This window comes from Zonotrichia leucophrys, chromosome 3, assembly GCF_028769735.1.
Source record: "Zonotrichia leucophrys gambelii isolate GWCS_2022_RI chromosome 3, RI_Zleu_2.0, whole genome shotgun sequence".
Classification (NCBI taxonomy): Eukaryota; Metazoa; Chordata; class Aves; order Passeriformes; family Passerellidae; genus Zonotrichia; species Zonotrichia leucophrys.
This window is the reverse complement of record NC_088172.1, coordinates 19,024,688-19,045,603: the sequence shown is the minus strand read 5'-3', so window position 1 is coordinate 19,045,603 and position 20,916 is coordinate 19,024,688. Positions and strand designations below refer to the sequence as shown.

Genomic DNA, 20,916 nt, shown 5'->3' with positions numbered 1-20,916 from the left:
TGACTTTTCAGAATTACTAAACACCCAATTAACAGCGAAATCTGCTGTAATTCGAGCTGAAACACTGTTTTAATATCACTTTTTCTTCCTCCATTAATTAAAGAATAAATATGTATTCTATTACTAATTATCATTAGTTTTAAGTGTTTCAGTTACAAGTCATAATTTGGGAGAAATAAGTGTTCTTGAAAGCATCTATTTTAACTAATAAGAAAAACAAAAAGGTTATATTCATCAAGAATGAGGAAGAAACACTTCATTTTCAGGTGGTACAAAAGTTAGACATGAATGTAAATAGTGCTTCCAACAATAGGACTTCATCTGATTTGTACTTCAGGCTCTTGGCAGCTGTAGGGTATGAGAAAGATGTTATTGCTATTAGCCAGCTTGCAAATAACATATTCTAATGTTTAGAATTATTTTCTTATCTCACAATTCAAATACATAAATGCAATGAATCCACAAAAATTTCATTAGATTGAACACATAGATATGACTTCAAATGAATTCTGTCAAGAATGTATGAACACACTACAGAGTTTTCCTACTTGGCCATGGACTCTGCTTGTTTCTAACACTATTGTTGTAAATATGTATCTATATTTGTGCATATAAACATATTCACATCTATTTATGTTTTTCTTCTATGACTCTTATGGAAGGGTCTTCTCCTTGAAGTGTTTTTAATGTTTACTGGTGTGCTGGTGCTTCAGCCCATACGACATTGTACTTCAGCACATATGAAATTGTGCTTCAGCAGAAAGCTGTTCAATTGTCGTAATCAAGGCTGCAGAAACTGGGGTTGGTGAAAAGATTCAAACGTGACTCTTAGTTCAGAGATCTCATCTGGATTACCACTCAGCTCCAGTGTGCTACTGTATGTGCTCTACTTTGGACAGAAAGAAAAAGATTTCTCAGATTTTCTATCACCAAATGCTAATGGTAAAATGCGATTTTTATTCAAAACAGCTGAAGGATATATGGGTTTATCTTGTAAAACTCCTGACAGCTAAGTATACTCTGGCAAGCAGTTTACTCCATATTGTGTAGAAATATAGTTTTTAATTCCTCAGATTCAGAAATTCCAGTATAATCGATGAGCTACTTAAATACAAATGCTTTTTATTGGACTGACAATTTTAAGGTATTCTGCTTCAGCAAAATATTGGATTATGCTCTGTAAAAGAAACCCTCTCCTAGGCCTGCATGGCATTAATGCAGAAATGTGTATATTGTTTCAGAAATGTCTAACAGTATTCCACATATCCCATTTCACAAGCCATTTTTGATAAATGAAGCCCATTGACAACATTGGTAATTTATTGATCTTTTTCAGTGTGAGCTTTCATGCATCATTAATGAGATGAATGTACCAGGTGACAATTACTAAACACATTTTTTACCCTATCTCTCTTTGGAGAAGTGTGGGAAGAGGACTACTGTAATGGAAACTTAATCATAAATATCATATATATTAATTGAAGGAAATGCCATCCAGCTGAAAATATGGCATTTACATTTCTGAAGAGTATTGAAATATGACAGTTGTAAAATAATTAAAAGCCTGAAGTAAAATGGCAAAAATTTTTGAGTGAGCTTCTTATCAACTCTTTTTTTTAACTACCTGAACAGGGTTGTATCATATGCTTGTTATCCATCATTTTGGAACAAACACCTGGGGCCATCAGCTGAAAATCAGTGTTATGTGTCAAGTGAATATGGAAAAAACCATACAAATGGGCCATGTCCCAATGCTTTTGAAAAATCCAATCGGTTATACCGGTGTGCCTCTCACTACAGGGTGTCCTCACAAGTAAGTTAATAAAATTCATCTGTTGTCTCAACAATTTCACTCCTTTGAGGTTTGATTAAAATATGTTCACTTCAAGACTAGAGCTGTGAATTTTCCTTTATGTTCCCCTTGAATTTTCCTATGAGTTGAAATTCTTTATAGTTTCTCAGTTGTACATCATCTCTTTAAAGTTGATACTTTGTGGTCCCATAGAAATTTGAGATAGAAAAGAAAGTATGCTGTCATAACAGTGCATTTGTCTTCTCAAACATGTTTCTGAAGGTTTTGTTAATTTGGTAAACCAAATATTCTCCAGCAGAAATAAAAGTACAAAGGTATACTTACACTATATATGTAATGATAAATTAGTGTGAGTTTTAATTTTATTTAATAAATGTTATCTTCCCTTGCTCTCTCTGTTGCTGCTCTCATCTCCTGTCAGGAAACTGATATAATGAAAGAAATCAAGGAGAGAGGACCAGTGCAAGGTATGGTAAGTTTAAAGGATGATAACATTATTGAAATAGTTAGACTGAGCAATGACCTTGTATGAAAATATTAGAAAATGCAAATTATATGCCACAGTGGAGAAACAAGTCATATGCACTGTAGTCCATCCAGGGACATTTGGTGGGTAAATAGTGGCCCTAAACGCAGCATGGCTGCATCAGAGCCTGTAAAGAGTAAAATGACCTTGAACTGGATATGTTGAAAATTTGTGCATAATGTGTGTGCAGGAAATCTGTGTGCCTTTTTTCATGACAGTTCTTTGATCATTGGTGAAATAGCAATTTATGGAATTAAAGGTTAGCCAGACTTGGTTCCATAGGGCTGGGGTTGATTCCCCCACAGCTAAGGCCAGCCCACCAGACCTGCTCTCCTCTGAAGATAATGCTGAACTATATGGGCCTTCCAGCAAATCATTCAGTACTGAAATACCCCAGAATTTCTCATTTCAGAGCTCAAATGCTCTTTCTGACGCCCACTAGTTTTGAATTTTTCTGCTGAACTTTGCAATGAAGATCCCTGACCTCTTAGAGGTCAGAAATACAGAGACTTCACTCAGAGACTCAGCATTGAGTAGGGAACTGCAAACTTATTTTTTTTTACCCTGGATACTATCCATTTATGGCCATGTATGGGGCTGGCACCAGCTGAAAATGCAGGTTCCTGCTCACAGCCCAGGCCAGTGTAACTAGAGATTGATGGATGTGGGGCTTGGGATGATGGAGAATGGTCACAGTGCAGGATCTCCACCTCTCTTGGATGGCTGGCTGATGCAAACCCAAAGAATTTTACTTCAGGTGACTTCTGCATTTCTACTGCCTTTAATTATATAAGGAATTATCATAATCTTCAATTTATTATTCAAATGGTTTTGATTATGAGATGGAACTCATTTTGATGCATCATGTAGTTGAAATTACTTCTTAAAGCTCTTTATGTGGGCAGCTGCAATTAATCTGAAGTTCAGACTTAACAAGATCAACATCATCAGTCTTTTTTGTTTGTTTGCTCAAGGAAAATATTATTTCCCACATTCCATTTGACCTAGATGGAAAAACAGTAATTTCTGCCAGTTTTAGAAAATGATAAAAAGGATCCTCAAGATAGAGTTTCAAACCTCAAACATTCTTCTAGATTAAATCTGCTAGTACTAAATTGTACACATGAAATAATCAATATTCAGCCATTTGTTAGGATTTAGCTACTCAACAATTCAATTTTTTTAAATATAAGGCTTTTGTGTATCAGGTTAAGGTAATGTTGTTTGTAGAAAAATCAAGATCTACATAACAGCATATAATCGAGACTATGCATCACTGACTGAAATCACTTGCTCTTTTTTCTTTTGGCTTTAATATGAGTTTTAAATTAATCACAGTTATGACCCTGTAATTTGTCACTGATCCTCTCTTCTAACTTCCTATATTACAAATGCAACCAGGGCAAAAGTCTAATTTTAAAACCTTATCATAATTTTTCTGCAAATGATCTTCAAATACTGAAGGGGTTTTCCATTATTCATTCACTTGTCATTTCTGACGAACATACAAAATGCTCAGGGACAGTCTTTTCTAATGTACTAAGCAATGTTTAATAGCTGGGAAATATTCAAGATCCCTTCAAGATCATGATGATGAATGGTTTTGGATTTTTAGACATATTCAATTCAAGAAAAAAAAGTTTTTTAACAACTGTGAAGCAGTAAGCAGTAGGTTTAGGAATATAATTGAAGATTTTATGTTATACAGCTTTCAAGTTTGAATGACAATTTCTCTTTGACCTACATCATTGTCTTACGTGGTACAGAAACGGAACAATTAGCAATTTTTGATTCAAAGATGAAATACTAGATTTTAAGAAATTCATTTTCAAGTAAACATAGTGAAATTTCACCAATAATTTCAAAACATTTGGATGGACAATCCTAATATTGCCCATACATTTTTTTTTCATGGAATTTAGGAAATACTCTGACAGTTAAAAGGCTGATGGAGAAAAATTATCCTCTCTGACACATTAGTCAGTCTCGATTAAAATACAGGCTCACACATTGCTGGCAATACATCACAGTTTTGACCCCACAAAACTTATGATTTCATCTGTTATGATCTTGGGAAAAGTTTTTATATTTGCTAAAGAATGTAAATCTATAAAAAGATGGAGAAAATGATTTGTAGAAAGTGCTTGACTATATTAATGTAGAATCTAAACTCTGTTTCCTTTTGTAGCAACTAGTTTTAATTTCTCATGTCTTTGTATGATTAAAAAGAGACAAAAAATCCTATTTAAGCATTTTATGCAGGGGAATGCATAGTGGAATCAATCTTTTAATCTGCTGCATCTATATGCATAGATCTGACAAGCTCAGCATGACTGAAGTAGCCCATGCATGAAGTATACTAAATCTTATGAAAATCGCTGCCTTTTCTAATTCATTAATAATTAATCTGTTCATTTTGGGAAATGCAAAGTCTTTCCTATGTGAGAAGGAACAAAATTAGGTGGTAGACTGTGATCACCTTGTCCTGTCCAAGTCACAGTCTGCATCAGGACAAAGCCATTGGATAAATAAAAATATCTCAGTGCTAGATCTAGAAATACCATCATCTTTGTCCATCCTGTACTTCATGCACTCAGACCACTCTAAATCCAGACCATACCATTGTTTAGGTCCTGATTACAAGGTATTACATACACATGGGTATATATATTTACACACATATAAAAATCTGTGTGTACACATGTGCCCAGGTGTGCAAAGTATATGTAATATACAATCATGGATAAAATTCTATCACATAAACTAAAGTTATTCTGGAAATACACTTCAAAAATTTCTACTTCGTTTCAATGGAAAAAATTTAGGTATGATATCTCTTCACAGACAAGTATGTGTCTCATTTGGGGCACAAGTTGTATTCTCCTTTGTACTTACAGTTGAAGGCAGCAACATTGGAAGAAACAGATGGGCTGAGTCTATTAAGACATCATGGCTCCATGGCGTCACAGCTAAAGTGTTGGAGGATTTTGACAATGGGATGGCCTGGCATCAGATGGGACTCCCCTTTCCCAGAGAGGAAGGAGAGCCTTTGCACAGGAGCAGCGGGTCTCATTGCCAGAGCTTCAACCAAGCTGTGATGGGGAGGGGGCACAATATCAGGCTTGTCTGTGGCAAGGCAATTGGCCTCACTTCACCATGTTTTGAGAAATCTCTCTCATCCCCTAAAATTTTTGACTGTTTCATATCTTCAGCCAAATATGATAAAGGTTCTTTTAAAGACAGTTAATTTTCTTCAAGTTTATGAAAATATTCAGGTAGGAAAAAGAAATTTGTAAGTATGCCAGACAGAAAATATGGCAGTGTCATCTTACTGGACACTGCAGATCTATACCAGGCACATATGTTATAAATGGTCCAACCACATAAAAAAGTGGTCAGTGAGACTTGTACTTTATGGGACTCCCAAGGTGCAAGACTTTAGGAAATTGGATTTCACTAATTCTCATGTTCTAAGCTGTGCGGCAGTTAAAATCATAAGCTAAAAATAAAATGGAATGAAGCTTATAATTAATGCTTCTAATTCACTGGAATCTAAAGGTAATGTAGACCTGAAAAATACTTTCATTTCTCGGGATCTGGTAGCCCACCATAAAGCAAATTTTACTAATGGTGGCAGAACATATGTGGAAAGAAACCCAAACTATTTTCTTAATAAACGAATTATGGTCCTAAGAAATAATAAATAGGCATAAAATGCAACTTGTAATCTTCATTTTCTTGCACAAAAGTTCAGTCCATCAGCTCCTTCACCTTACATTTTTTATGAAAAAAGGGGTGACTTTTCCCACACTTTTAACTAGCAGTCACGATTTATATGTATACAATTTCGTTTTCTTTAAGGAGATTACTGTGTATTTGATGAACTTTAAGTTTCAGAAAAAGGCATTTCACTCCACTATATTTCACAGGATATACATTTTCTGTTAAATACTTTTCTTGAATATGCAGATGCTAGTCTGAACTGAGTAGTTTATATATGAACCTTGTGGAGATTAATTTTATTGAATTAGATTTCAAAATTTATGTAAGCCTTCACGAGGCAATGTTTCCTCTCAGTGCATTGGAAGAAGTCAGTGAGAGGGAGTTTCCATGACAAGGAAAACTGACAAACTTGATAAGAGACCGTAGAGAGAACTTTGTTGAAGTATTTCCATTGGTTCACTCACAGCAGGATACTTCTGAGAAATTGATGCTTTTAGTGGAATTACAAAGTGCACTTAATGCAATCCAACTCACTACAAGAATTCCACTGGTAAAATGCAAGGAGCAAAGAATAACAGAGGTTATGTTTGCTGACTGTGATTTTTCCTACTGTTTTTCAGCTATAATGAAAGTGTATGAAGATTTTTTCCTTTACAAAGAGGGAATATATCGACACTCCCAGAAAGCAGGATCTAAATGGAAAACTCATTCAGTCAAACTCCTTGGGTGAGTAAAGCACATTCCTTTACCCTTTTTCTCTGCCAGTCATGAGTGTAATAAAATGTCAATGACCAGTCTGTAAACCAAAGATTTGACTGTCACAGCCATCTGCTAGCTCCCAACATAGGACTGATGTTTCATTTTTCCCTTGTCTATGAATTTTGGAGAGTATTGAAAAGAGGTGTAGACCCATCATCTCTTAATCTACTCTTATATTTGTTCAAAACCATCAAACATAATGTTTATAGAATAAACCATTTAGCCCCATATATATATATATATATATATATAATTAAAACCCACATACACACATACATATATTAAAAAAATATACATATACCATATAAAAATACTTGGTTGGGTATTCACAAATATTCCAAGTTGTGAACAAAGTTGATATCATTTTCTTCAAATATGCCGCCAAAGCGAATGCAAATAGAAACATGAAAATTGACAGTGACCTCCCACTTAAATGGTATAGTTTACTGGCACAGCAGTCTAGGCTTTCTGTGCCCTGAACAGAAACCAACTGCTGCTGAGATGCTGCTGATTTTATTTGGAAAACTGCTTCAGAAGCATGTGTGTAGTACACTAGTGGATCTCCTCTCAAATGTAGACCAGGACACTATAATAAGAAGACAAATGTCTAATAATGCATTGAATTACTGAACAGACCACAAGGCTTTATTATTTGCCATGGAAGGAGTATACAAGGATGAACTTTTATTAAATCAATGAGTGAATACACCTAAAAATGACTGTGGAATCTCAAGAAAATATTTTATCAGTGGTCTAGAATATCATATAAGTAATGATTCCATGTGTGCTAGGAAAATTACTGAGAGTATTTTCAACAAGTACTTCAAGAACATAAAATTGCAAAATAAGGTTAATTTTGTGCTTGTGATCTTAGTGAAGACATCTTCATGAAGGGAATGGGAATGCCCTTCATGGTTGTGGAAACTGCTGCCTATAGATTACAAGAGTGTGCTTGACAGTGACATAGAAGCAAAGACATGCAGCAGGCTTATGCCAGATCATCTTTGATACTGCTGCAAAAAGTATTGACTCAGGCAAATAAAGGAAAAACTCCCAATCATATGATTATAGAGAATATTGTGCAGCAATGAAAAAGAGAAACTGGAATTTAGTGTAGAAAAATGGGGCACTAAATTAGGAAAATATATTTATAGAGGACAGATGGTAAGTGTTGTTTTTTGTATCTGTATTTAAGGTAACAGCCATGAGAAACCAATAACATTAGACAGTAAAATGTGCAGTGCAATTTGAATACTTTAGCTCTGGAATGAGCTGCTGTGAGGCTGAGTTCGGGTGCTGGGAGGGCTGTGAAGTACGCTTGGTGCAAACATAGGGTGATGAGAACTCTTCCCTAAGACAAGCTGCTCCACCTTTGTGCAGAATAACCTGCCCAGATGAGTGATTATGCAAGAATAGCACCAGGGGACAAAGTGATGGCTGAGGAGGGAGAGAGGAGGAGATAACTAAAGTGCCAACCATGTGTACCAACCATATGAAGCTCAGCAGGGGAAAGTGCCAGATTCTGCACCTGAGATGGGGCAACCCTGGATGTACAGACAGACTGGGAAATGAAATAATGGAAAGCAGTGCCACAGAAAAGGACCTGATTGAAAGTTGAATATGACTGAGCAGTGCCCTGGCCAGGAAGGCCAGTCCTGGGGGTTATCAGGCCCAGCATTGCCAGCCAGGCAAGGGAGGGGATTGTCCCTCTCTGCACTGAACTGGCACAGCCTCACTTCAAGTGCTGGGGGCAATTTTGGGCACTGCAATAAAAGAAAGTTATTAAACTATTAGAGGGCAACAAAGATGGTGAAGGGCCTTGAGAAGAGGCTGTATGAGGAGCAGCTGAGGTCACTTGGTCCATTCAGCCTGGAGGAGACTGAGGGGAGACCTCACTGCAGTCACAGCTCCTTGTGAGGGGAGGAGAAGGAGCAGACACTGATCTCTTCTCTGGGGTGAACAGAGACAGAATCCAAGGGAATGGCCTGAAGTTGTGCCAGGGAGGTTTATGTTGGATATTAAAAAGAGATTCTTCACCCAGAGGGTGGTTGGGCACTAGAACAGCTCCCCAGCGCAGTGGTCACAGCACAGCCTGACAGAGTTCAAGAAGCATTTGGACAATGCTCTCGGGTACTGGGTGTGACTCTTGGGATGTCCTGTGCGGGGCCAGGAGTTGGACTCAATGATCCTTGTGGGTCCCTTGCTAGTCAGGATATTCTACGATTCTGTATTTCCTTGCTGAAGTGGATGCTGATTTAAATGGGAACTGGCAGGCTGTGAAAAGAAAATATAGCAACCCTTAGGTAAGGGACCACTGTAAGCAAAATCTGAACACCTTGGCTGAGACACAGGACTGTGTTGAATGGTCACTGGTAAACACTGAGAAGGAGGAAAGACAAGTGATCTGATGTACTGAAAAAGAACTTAAGTGAAGGAAAAAGAAGAAAACTGAAGATGAATATTATATATGAAACCCTAGACTTGTTCAGACTTTAATATGTGGCAATGTATTTTCTTACTAACTCATTTATTTAATTTGAATATTCCTGAAGTATCCAATGGATCCAACAGTATAAAGATTTACCAATCCTGAAATTGTCTAAGGCACAAATGTTGAAACCTCCAAGGTTGTGCCATATAAAATACTTGCAGACCTGTTTAACTGTAAAAATTGAATTAGATCTTAAAAAGCTGGAGGCTGCTGGAGCCTTAAGCTAGGTGCTTCTAGCAATGATAAATCCAGCCATAAAATGTGATTCTGCATCATGAACTTTAAACCACTTCATTGTATAGATTTTAATGTCTTCAGGATTAAGCCACCACTTTTTAATATAATTTATTATATTAAATGAGTTTCAATGAATTGGAATGCAAAATATGTGTTGTGGGTATAAGTTCTTTGTCATTCATATATAGCTTGTAAGCAAAAGAAAATGTAGACTCCTTGACTTCAATAAAAAACTCATGGGAATCTCATCATAGTTGTACTTCAGATAAAAATACTGATGAATATTTGCATTTTGCTTAGCTGAGATGGCTCCTAGGGAGACAAAAAGGAGCAGAGACATGCTGATAGATAGGATAAAATATGCAGTTTTTTGTGGGCTGAGGTTTATGGTAGGCTTATTTTTATTTATAATCCCTTCCATAAAAGACGTTCAATACTTGTAAAAGCCAGCCATAATAATAACAGACGCTATTAAGCGATATTTGTAATATCTCAGAAACATTTTTGAAAATGCCTTAAATTGCTCATGAATTGTGCAACATATAAGGCAATGGAGTGATAAAATGCAAAAACATTTTGGTGACGCTTGCAAGAGTTATTTGTATAAAACCAGAAATGTACATACAAACTGCTCGATTGATCATTGGACCAGAAGGATTTTAAATGTTTAGACTGGCTTCCCTTGTTCTGCAAAGGGGAAATTGCAAGTTATTTTCTATCAAAAGTTTATTTATAAAACCAGCTGTGACAAGACTGGGAGTCTATCTCCCAGTGCAGTACTGTGAGGTACTGTGGGACCTCAGGCTCAGGGAGAGAATATGAAAAGACAGAACAGCATGGAAGGAAGAAAGGAAAGTGTGGAAGAGCCAGGTGGAGGCTGTTGTGGGTAGCAGAGTGTTTGTGTTTGTCAGTCTCTCTAGAGAAATAGGGCTTTCAGTAATCTGAAGGCAGGATGGACTGACCCACTGATACTTGAAGAGAGCAGGATCTCTCAGGCAGTTTCTGTGTCTATTCTAGACACAGGGATTTAAGCAGAAAAAGTGAGTAATGGAGATTGGGATACATAACAGCTAAGTTTTGACGTAGTAAAGTTAAATTCCTATGCCTCTGCATGTTTCCTTTATCTCTTATGGATATTCATCTGCTCTTGCTCAAGTATCTAAAGGTGAGCTGAATTTCTTTGTTGGATCTGATTTCTCCTTTTAGACTATAATAAAATCTGTGGGATAACATCACACTTAAATAGCTAAAATGAAAAATTCTAGATTAGATTACAGAAATCCCCCATGGAATGACACCTTAAAGTTGCTTAAAAATAAAATGACTGGTGCATAATATTCATAGTAAGACAGTATTTTCAGAATCTTGCATATGTATGTGTGTATGTCCATACATGCATTCATGGATCCATACCTCCAAAATTACAGCTCTTAATGACACCAGAATGAAAATCAGTTAAAGAGGCACAACAAAACTGCAAATGGCAGTGGGACTAAAGAGGACAAACTATGAGTTTGGTAATTTTCATTTTTCATTGGCACTCTCCTATTTAAAGAAGATTGATGACTGAAAAATGACATACAAAACTGTCATTTTTATCTCAAGGTCTCTTAATAAAAAAAGACTAAATTCACATCAAAGATGAACTCGATGGTAGATTTCTTTGATATCTGTACATTTAAGCTAGGATTTCTGATCAGACCTGTCATATTTGTTCTCTACCAGGTTCTCTGCAATTTTTTTTGTTCTTGTTGGTTGGTTGGCTGGGTTTTTTATATTTTATTTTCTCTTCTTTCTAGTCTTCTGGCTTTCTTAGTTCCATCTAGGAAAAGAAATGTAATGTCTATAGGAAAAGAAAACCTGGGGCAGATTTGTTGGTATAAAATGCTATAGTCTGTTTGGTAAGGAAAGTACAGCTCAGTCAAGGAAGTACATTGGATGGATTAGCTGTGGTTCTAGTTCAAACAAATATCTTTTCAAAGTTAGTGAAGTAAAGTACCCATCCTGAATGTTTGCAGCTTGTTCAGACAAATCTCTCAGACTTTTATTTCTGAATCACTTTAGTATCAGTGCCAAGCTACAATATATGATCCATACCTCACTAAAAAGCTGCAGCTGCTGAAGCCATGACACTGAAAAATCCACAGTCTCAAAAGCCCATGCCTTTGGCTGCAATTAAATCTAGGTACTATCACTTTAAGGCTTGGAGGAAGCAAACAAATGTTATTAAAAACCTTGATAATCTTTCATGAACAAGATAGATTTTCAACGCTTGGAAGGAGCTCAGAATGACAAAAGGCTTTAATAAGAGGACACTGAGATGTACATTAGCTGCAAACATATTTCCCCTCTATTTTAATTAGCAATTCACTGAAAGATTCAAATGGAATAATGCAGTAGATTAAGTGGCTTGGCCAGCTACTAAACTGAAACTTCTATGCTCTGAAAAAACATTGGTTGAATGTTTAACACAAAAAGCCATACTAATGGAGATAAAATTGATATGTGAGGCAAAGAGCTTGTGGTTTAATGTTGAGGAGACAGCCAGACAGAGCAACAACATTCTGAGATTTGATACATAATTAAATGATTCACCTATCCAAAGTCCAACGTCTTGACTATCAAGTGATAGTGATATCTGGGGTTTTGCCTTTGGAGACTGTTTTTCTCTATATTTTTCTCTTAGTTGCCCTCACTAGATCTGACACTCAAAATAACTACAAACAAGTAACATCTTAAACATCCAGAGTCATAACCCAAACTGTTTTGTTCCTGAATAAGAAACCTGGGCTTGAGTTCCCTTCTTCTTTCATGGGGAAAATTAATTATTTTTTCAATGTCAGACAATCAACATCAGGTATTAAAGTTAAAAATTAAACAGTAACACTCAGACATTTTATAGCAAAGAGAAATACATGAGGAGATCATGGGGAAAAGATACAGTGTCTGATGTTTCATGCAGTTAAATCCCTGAGACTATCTCTCATACAATTCATTACAGTAGATCTGTGGGATCTGTGGCATCTGTGGGAGTGATTTAACCCTTGGCTCACTGGCTCAGTTTGACTCACCTCATGTTGAAAAGTCTACGCAAAACTACAATTTCAAATTCCAGCAGCCACTTTCTAAGAAGCTTTTTCTTGTGGTGAACATAAGTTAGTGACCCTAACCTTCTTATTTTTAATACAAGATTAAGAATTAAACTTTTATCTAATTGAGTAGATAAAATTGCTAATTTTTGAAGTGTACTTCAAAAATTTTTGTTGTGAACCAGCTCTAAGAATAGGACATGGTCCACAATAATTACAACTCCTTTCTCGGGTAGCATTATGATAGTTATACAATCAAGTCCAGGAAGAAACTGAGATGAGGAGTTTTTGGACTGCATATATTTATGTCCAGCAAGCAGTTTAAATCCTTGGTTAACGCAAAGCATTGACTTCCACTAATAACAGCTAATCTGCAGAAATTAGCTTGAGATCTAAAACCTGCCATTCCTCTTTATTTTTAAGGCCATATATGTTATCTGTTCATACCTTCAGTCTTAAGGAGACATTTTGTATAACATTATTTAGCACAATCTTCAGAAATCTTCACTGTATTTGCTGTTAAGAGCATTTTACCTACAAAAGTGAGTGTAAGCACCCTTGAACCTAGTTTCTGCGACCTGCCAAAACACCATAGTTTTGAAGCCACTGCTGATAACATTTTTCATGTGTTATGTTATATTTCCCATTTTTTATTATTTTATTTGATGATTAAGTTTCACCTTACATTTTTTCCTGATAGCTTTCTTTATGCTTTCCTCGTGAAGTCCACCTAAATTTTAGTGGGGTAGTTTATTGAAAAACAAACTGGGAAATGTTAAAATAAAACCAATTTCCAATAAAAAATTACAGCTGATGTATTTTTTTTAGTAAAAAATCAGTGTGTTATGAACATGTTTTCTGTAATACTGGTGAAACAGTCTCTGTATTCTAGTTTTTTACCTATCAGGCAGAGTTGTGTATTCAGGGCTTGCTCCTACAGAGTTAATGTCAAGGGAAAGTTTTTACTGAAAAGGACAGTTAAGGTGCCTCCACTATATAAAATTGGACACAAAATTATGAAAATCATTTTATATGAGACCACAAGAACTCATCCACTTATCTGAAATAGCAACAAAATTCTTTTCACAGAGTCACTTGGAGCAGGTTTCCTTGGAGTAAATGGAAACACATTGCTTACTTTTTTTCCTGAAGGGGATTGAATGCAGTTTTGTGAAATTACTTTTTTTAATTTCAAGGTTATTTTTGATTGAAGATCATGATAGTTTCTTTTGGAAAAGCTAAGTGGAGTATATCTCACAGAATATTTTTGCCAGAGAGAAGAAAACTCCCTTTCAAAAGTAATTTTCAGTAATTGATAAACAGATCTTCTTGATGATTTCTTAAAACCTCATCTTTTTCTTCTAAATAAAAACAGGAAGTTTGGATATGAAATAGTGTCATGATTTAAGTACAGTTGGAAACTAAGCAGTCACTCTCTCAACAACATCTCTCCCCCCACACACCCCAGTGGAATGGGGGATAAAATCACAGTCAAACTTGTAGATTGAGATAAGACCAGTTTAATAATCAAAAATAATGTAAAATACAATACTAATGGCAAGTGATAACAAAAAGGGAAAAAGAAGTGCTGGATGATGCAATTGCTGACTGACACCAGTCAGAACCTCCTTCCTGAACCCAGGAAGGACACGTTTCTGGTAACTTCCCCCAGTTTATATACTGGGCATGATTTCTGTGGTGTGGAATATGCTTTTGGTCACTTCCAGCCACCTGTCCCAGCTAGGATTCCTCCTAGTTTATTTTGCATTCCTCTTCACTGTTAAAGCATGAGACAAAAGGATAAAAAAGTCCTTACTTAGCAAAACCTGAAAAATCAGTGTGTTATCAACATCACCCTCATTCCAAATTCAAATCACAGTACTGTTACAACTACTGAGAGAAAAACAAAAACCCTCTTTCTAATGGAAACCAGGACATAAGGTAGAAAGGTTTTCTAAAAAATACCAAAGGTAGGGACATTAGTGATCTAAAGCTTTGCAAAAATAACTCGGAGAAATTCCCTGTCTGTACAAGTCCAATGAGATCCAGCATCTCTTTGCTTTTAAAATGGCATTCATTTGGAGTAAATATCAAGCTGGAATAATCACAAAAGCAAACAAAAGAGTGTGATTAGATTGTTTTGGTCATCTTCCAGAAAATACAATATTGCTCTCTAATGGATGCTGTCCAAGAATGTGTCACTTTCAAGAAGTCTCTGTCAATTCCACTTGGTAACCAATTCCACTGGGAGTTCAGTTACTTCATGAAACTCCTCCAGGATTATGCTTTTTTTTTTTTTTTTCCTCTGAGCTGCTGCTCTACAGGGAAGATGATCAGGAATGCTGTCTAGAGTTAGCTGGATGCAGCCATCATTACCTCCACTGGAGACTGAAGTTCAAGTAGGGGATGTAGAAGGGGAGCAGTGGGGGGACCACCAAAACGTATCAGGGGAGTCTGTTCTATCTTCTCTTTACCCACCCTTTGCAGAGAAGACAACAAATATCTGCCCTGAGCCTTCTCTCCTGAGGGCGGCACAAAGCCAGCTCCCTCAGCCTCTCCTCATACATCCTGTGCTCCAAACATCTCACTGGATTCTTGCTGGTCTCTTTCCAGCCTGTTTATGACTTTCCTGTATGGGAAAGCTCAGGAATGGGCACTGGACACAGAATTGCAGTCCCAAAAAAAGGAAATCCATCGCTTCTTCTGACCTGCTGGCTGCACTCTAGATTTTAATTTACTTTAATTTAGAGTATTTGATGAATACCCATAGGCGTCTTCTTTCCAAACTGTAAATAAAATGCATATCTCAAGTGCCTATGTATCTATGATGACACAAACGCTGGGAAACTAAATTAATGGAAATGTTATAGTCAGGGATAAAAAAAAGTTTCCTTTTCTATCATGGCTTATAAGTCTTCTTTTATTTAGAAACATTTCTAAGAATTGATTAATTCCTGTCAATGTATGAAACTAGAAGTTGACTCTTTTAGAAAATAACAAATGTTAGAAAAACATTTAATCACAGGAATGTGACCCTGTGGGATATTGTCATATTCAAGCAAGCAGGAGAAATTATGTGTAGTATGAAATGCAGGAGTATATGAATTTCAATTCAAGGCAATTTTCTGTCTTTGAGACTAATGTAAATATTGGACTTTCACATTACAGCTGCTGTATTTTTTTTAGTAAAATAGCCACGAGTAAAGAAGTAAATCTGAATCTGATATGAAATTCAAAAGCCTACAACTTTTAAAAAAATTATGATCATGAGAGATTGTATCTGAAATATTTGGCAAAGAAACGGCAATTATTGAAAATCCCTGAACATTCATGTGGTAATGAAAAGAAAATGCATCATGAGGCCTCTTTAAAAGACAAATAATTGCATTCCAGGCTCATCATGGCAAATATTGTTTTTATGATTCCTTGAATTTAATCATCAGTAGCTACAATTTATGTTTGCAAATTCAATCCACACTTCATCTCTCTGCTAGTCACCAATTTATCTTCCTTTCCTTTTTCCCTTTGGATGAAAGCACAGGCATTCCATGTAAATGATGGTTCACTGTTAACCAAGGAGAGTTGATGTCACTGTTGCTGCTCAAACAAAAGGATGACAGAAAAATCCCATTTTCCCCATTCACAGTGTGGGATTTCTCATCATATTTTTGCTGGTTGCCTTTGAAAATGGCTGGAGCACTGCAAATACAGCTCAGGCAGTGTTGATGGGATATACACCAGTAAACACCCTGTCAATGGCATTTGATATATCCTAGGATTAACTTCACACTGGGGAAAACCATCTAAAAGTTCACATCTTTGGTTTTCTGTTTATTTGTGCCCTTTCATAGGCACCCAAGCATGATGAGCTGTGAATAGAAACTAGACAAGCATTTCTTGTAGAAATTCAAAACAAGACAGAGCTCTTTAAGGTGCAGCTGAAAACCCATGTGGACTTAACTACCTAAGGTGTGCAGTGCAATTCTTGCTCACTGAAATACATCCAGGCGATTGGGTTGGAACTTCCTCCCTGTGTATAAAGTGAGACCTAAAACTCAGAATACTAAGCAGTTCAGCTACAGCTATACCTCTGTGAAAATCCTATCACTTGGCAGGTGGGGAACATTTCTTGCATTCTCTTTCACAGATATTTCCACAAAAGTTAGCATGCCCTCAAAGATGACAAAATCACCAACACCTCCCCCCCTCAATGAAACAGATTAGGCTGTCAGTAGTCCAATTTAATCTGAGAAAAGCTGGGAATATTTTCAGTCCCAACTCACCAGCTATTTCTGTAAAGGTGCTGGATGAGACTTTTAACAAAAATGTGGCTAGGGATCTTCAGATGATTTGAAGAAATATGCTCACAATAGTTTCAATATTCCTGCACAGTTCAGTTCAGCAGGCAAGCTCTCCAGAAGAGAGATTCTGTCAATGAAAACAGGTTTTTGCAATGAAAACCTAAAACTAGACTTGTGTTAACTTTTTGTAATAACTAATGGCAATTTGACTTGTGGTTAGCAAGTCAGCAGGTAACCTCACTTGAATCATCAGAGTTTGTTACTCAGGATTTGTTCTGACACTGATAATGATTACAGCCAATGCTTGTGTTTTCTAACTGCTTGTTTCATCAAAATATCATTCTTTTCTAAAAGGTGGGGAGCATTACCTGACAAAAATGGACAGAAACAGAAGTATTGGGTAAGTGAATACTTGGGACAGTGTTTTGAAGCAGATGAAAAAATATCTCAACAGAGATCATCTAAAATCTACTTCTTTACTCTCTCTGCATTGATTTTTTCCTTCACCTTAAAGTGTCCTATGTATTTCTATTCCCTCTCTGGCAACTTTTATCATGCTGACCCTCAAACTATTGCACCACCTACCTCAATTTTAAAGCCTGCTTCATCCCACCTATACCTGTGGTTTTTCCTACACTGCCTTTTCTGTTTCAAAACTTATTCAATTTTTCAAATGTTATTAAAATTTCTATGAAGAGTCTGTTCTTTTTGATGTCTGAAAATGAAAGTCAGTAAAATTAATCAATAGTAATTGTTAAAATATTTGGAAAAGACAAATTTTCTGTTTAAACAGTGTTGGAAATTGTTATCCAGCCATCAGAATAAGCCCCTCAAAACTAAAACCAACCAAACTAAGAACATTTCCTTTAAGCCATTTAGAATAAGTCAAATTTTATCACTTGGACTATGACTAACAGCTCATCCCATTATTCCTGCGTTCATCTGAAGGTACTTTGGTGTTTACACAGCTGATGGCAGGGCTTGTGGGAGGTAGTTTCACTGGTATCAAAGGCAAAACCTACTGAGACTACTGAGACTTCATCAGAAAATAAGTTTCTTAATATGTCAATCAACAGCTACCTGAATAAAACGTCATCCTTTAAAACTCAGCTTTTATGTATGAATGTATGTATGTATGTATGTATGTATGTATGTATGTATGTATCTATCTATCTATCTATCTATCTATCTATGTATATCTTTGGTGCATCTCTGACAGGTTAGTTGGAATTCTGACCATTGTTGTTTCAATAACCACTTTCAGCAGTAAATATATGAATATTCATGTAATGATTTCTGCTTCAATGTATTAAACTGTCTTGTAGAAATACTATTCCATTTTTACTAACCCTGATTTTGGAACTTAAATTTTGATCAAACTGAAAAAGGAACAAATTATTTGAAATCAGAAAAAGACAAATACTAATTCTCAGTGCACCCAATCTGAGAGACTCTGTTCCTTCAAGAGGAAGTTAACACAAATTATTAATTTTGCATTTTACACCCTGCATTTTAAAATAATATTTGAAAATTTAAATTGATTTTTTTTTCTGTTTTGTTTACTTCTAGATTGCTGCAAATTCCTGGGGAAAATCCTGGGGAGAAAATGGTTATTTTAGGATTCTTCGTGGACAAAATGAGTGTGATATTGAGAAGCTGATTTTAGCTACTTTGGGACAACCATAGTTTATCTGTATCATACTCTGCTTGATATATGTATTCTTTCCATCGTTGTATATTGAGTCTTTATGGGGGAAAAAAATGATGTCTTCTCTCTCAGTTACCTTTCTAATAGCCCTCATGGAGTCTTCCTGACTTGAACACAGTGCAGACATCACAGCACACCTGGATCTCACCGGTACAAAAACCCCTCTAGACTAAAAGCATGTTACATCCAGGACTACTGAAAACCTTGATGTCTCACAGAGCAGGAAGTTCCTTCCTCATTGAACAATGCCTGAAAAAAACGGAGTTACAGTGTTAGCATTAATCCCTTTACAATATATATACACCCTGACCAGAAATTATTTCAGAAATATTAGGTGCTCGTCCAAACAAAATTGGCTCAGATGTCTCGTGATCATACTGGATAATAAATTCCAAAGAAATGTAAGCAGTTCTGATCCTGTAGTTGAAGAATTATTTCCTATCCACCTTTACTGAAAACTAAGTAGATAAGTTGTATCTATGTATCAATATCTCATCCAGGAAATTAATTTTTTTCTATTAGATCCCACAAAGTTGATACATTCAGTGTAATACAAAAATAGCTTGTAATGAAAGAGTGTGTTCCTGTTCCTGCAACCACAACCAAAATGGTACAATTTTAATAATGTTTTAATTAAAATAAAAAAAAAAGAAAATGTAATTTCTCCTCAATTCAGTCTAGACTAGACTAATTCCTGAACTGCTTGCCTTCCAATCCCTGTTTAACCTGAGAACAAGCACGTGCCAACATTCCCACAAGTCTGTTGCAAACAGAAAAAGATGGAAAAGGTAATTCTGGTGTTTGTCTCGACTGACATATCTGTAATTCAGGCTCAGTTCCTGGTGTTGGTCACCAGGATCACTAGTGCAAATGAGGCACACAGAACTCCTGATGCTTCCGTAGCTACTTCTATCTGAAGAAGCAGCTTTTTCACCCACATTCTCTCCTATGAGCATTGCTGCAAATCTTGACAAGTTTGAGGACTGTTTTGCTTATTTGCTAATTAAAATACCAATATTGAAACTATTGGCATAAGAAGAAATTAAATAATTTCTAACCCTTTGTGTTTCAATTAATCCAAAGGCCAAATTCCAAATAGAATAAAATTATCTATGAAAGAAACCATGGCACGTTAACTAAGTAGGGGGAAAGAGCTGCCATGAAATATCAGTGAACAAAGAACTTTCAGGTGCACCTTCAGCGTGTTTAATAATGCTTATTCTTTCTAGAATAACAACCTGTTTTCTAATGTCATCAGCAAATTCATTCAAGAATTTTTCATGGCAGTGGTATATGACAAGTGCCCATGTCTCTGAAATAACCTCTCTTAATCTAAAGCTGAGTGACAATTTATGCTGCATCACTTAAAGAAAGACATTTGTTAAAATGCCATTACCATACTGCAGCACAACAAGCCTTCTGTGGCCTTTAGTGTCATATAGTAAACTGAATTTAGACACAAAAAAACCTTTACCATTTGAAATTTGTAGCAAATTGTAACACAAGCAATTTTAGAAGCTCTAAATGCTGTGAGAGAAATAACTCTTCTAGTTTTAGTGAGCTAAGCCAGTACTTGAGAGAAAAATATACTGAATCATCTGCACAGCTATTTCCCAACCTCTTGGTATGTATTGATTCCATAAATGTCAAGATTTCAGAAGAGTATAATTTAACTTTGAAGTGAATGACACTGTAAAAACATGTTCAGTAAACTCTGGAGGGGATTACTTATTTCAACTTCAAATTGGCTTGCACTGCTGTGGCTTTTACTTTTGCCAGTGGCTGTTGCTGCTCCTGATTTCCTTATGAGACCTTCCTAAGATCTGGTCTGTGATGTTAAGCTTCTAATTCAAGGTAGTTGCTTTGTCCTAGATGCTCAGAGTGAGATTCCTCAAGGAGAGCTTCCCTTGGGCATGCTGAAATTCGGGAGGCTTCACAGCCTCAAGCTGGCAGCCAGCACTGGGACTCACAGGTGCAAAGCTTTATGTGCAGCTTAGTGCAACATGTTTTATGGGAACACAACCTGAAACAAGAGGAACAAGATCTCCCATGGACATAAGGAATTAGCATCTAGAGCAGGGATGAGACAAGCCCTGAGAACAACATGGGAACTGTTTTCCTGTAGTTGCAGGGTTCACAAAAAATTGCCAGACTAACAGCAATCCTGAAGAGAGGAGCTACACTTCCAGAAATCAGAATAAAAGAAGGATATGTTTGTAAATATTTTCAGTGCAATGTTTTAGTAGAGATGTGACAGGAATCTGCACCT

At 36.3% G+C, this 20,916-nt stretch overlaps 1 protein-coding gene across 1 annotated transcript in view; it reads left to right on the top strand.

The window, feature by feature from the left end:
• Nucleotides 1-19,305, top strand: part of TINAG (tubulointerstitial nephritis antigen) — a 38,768-nt gene extending 19,463 nt beyond the window's left edge. Inside the window, exons 7-11 of the mRNA XM_064710120.1 lie at nucleotides 1,633-1,813; nucleotides 2,235-2,280; nucleotides 6,683-6,788; nucleotides 17,294-17,339; nucleotides 18,509-19,305. Of these exons, the coding sequence (XP_064566190.1) occupies nucleotides 1,633-1,813; nucleotides 2,235-2,280; nucleotides 6,683-6,788; nucleotides 17,294-17,339; nucleotides 18,509-18,625 (496 nt within the window). The 3' untranslated portion in view covers nucleotides 18,626-19,305. The remainder of the gene's footprint in view (nucleotides 1-1,632; nucleotides 1,814-2,234; nucleotides 2,281-6,682; nucleotides 6,789-17,293; nucleotides 17,340-18,508) is intronic.
• Nucleotides 19,306-20,916: the final 1,611 nt, after the last annotated feature.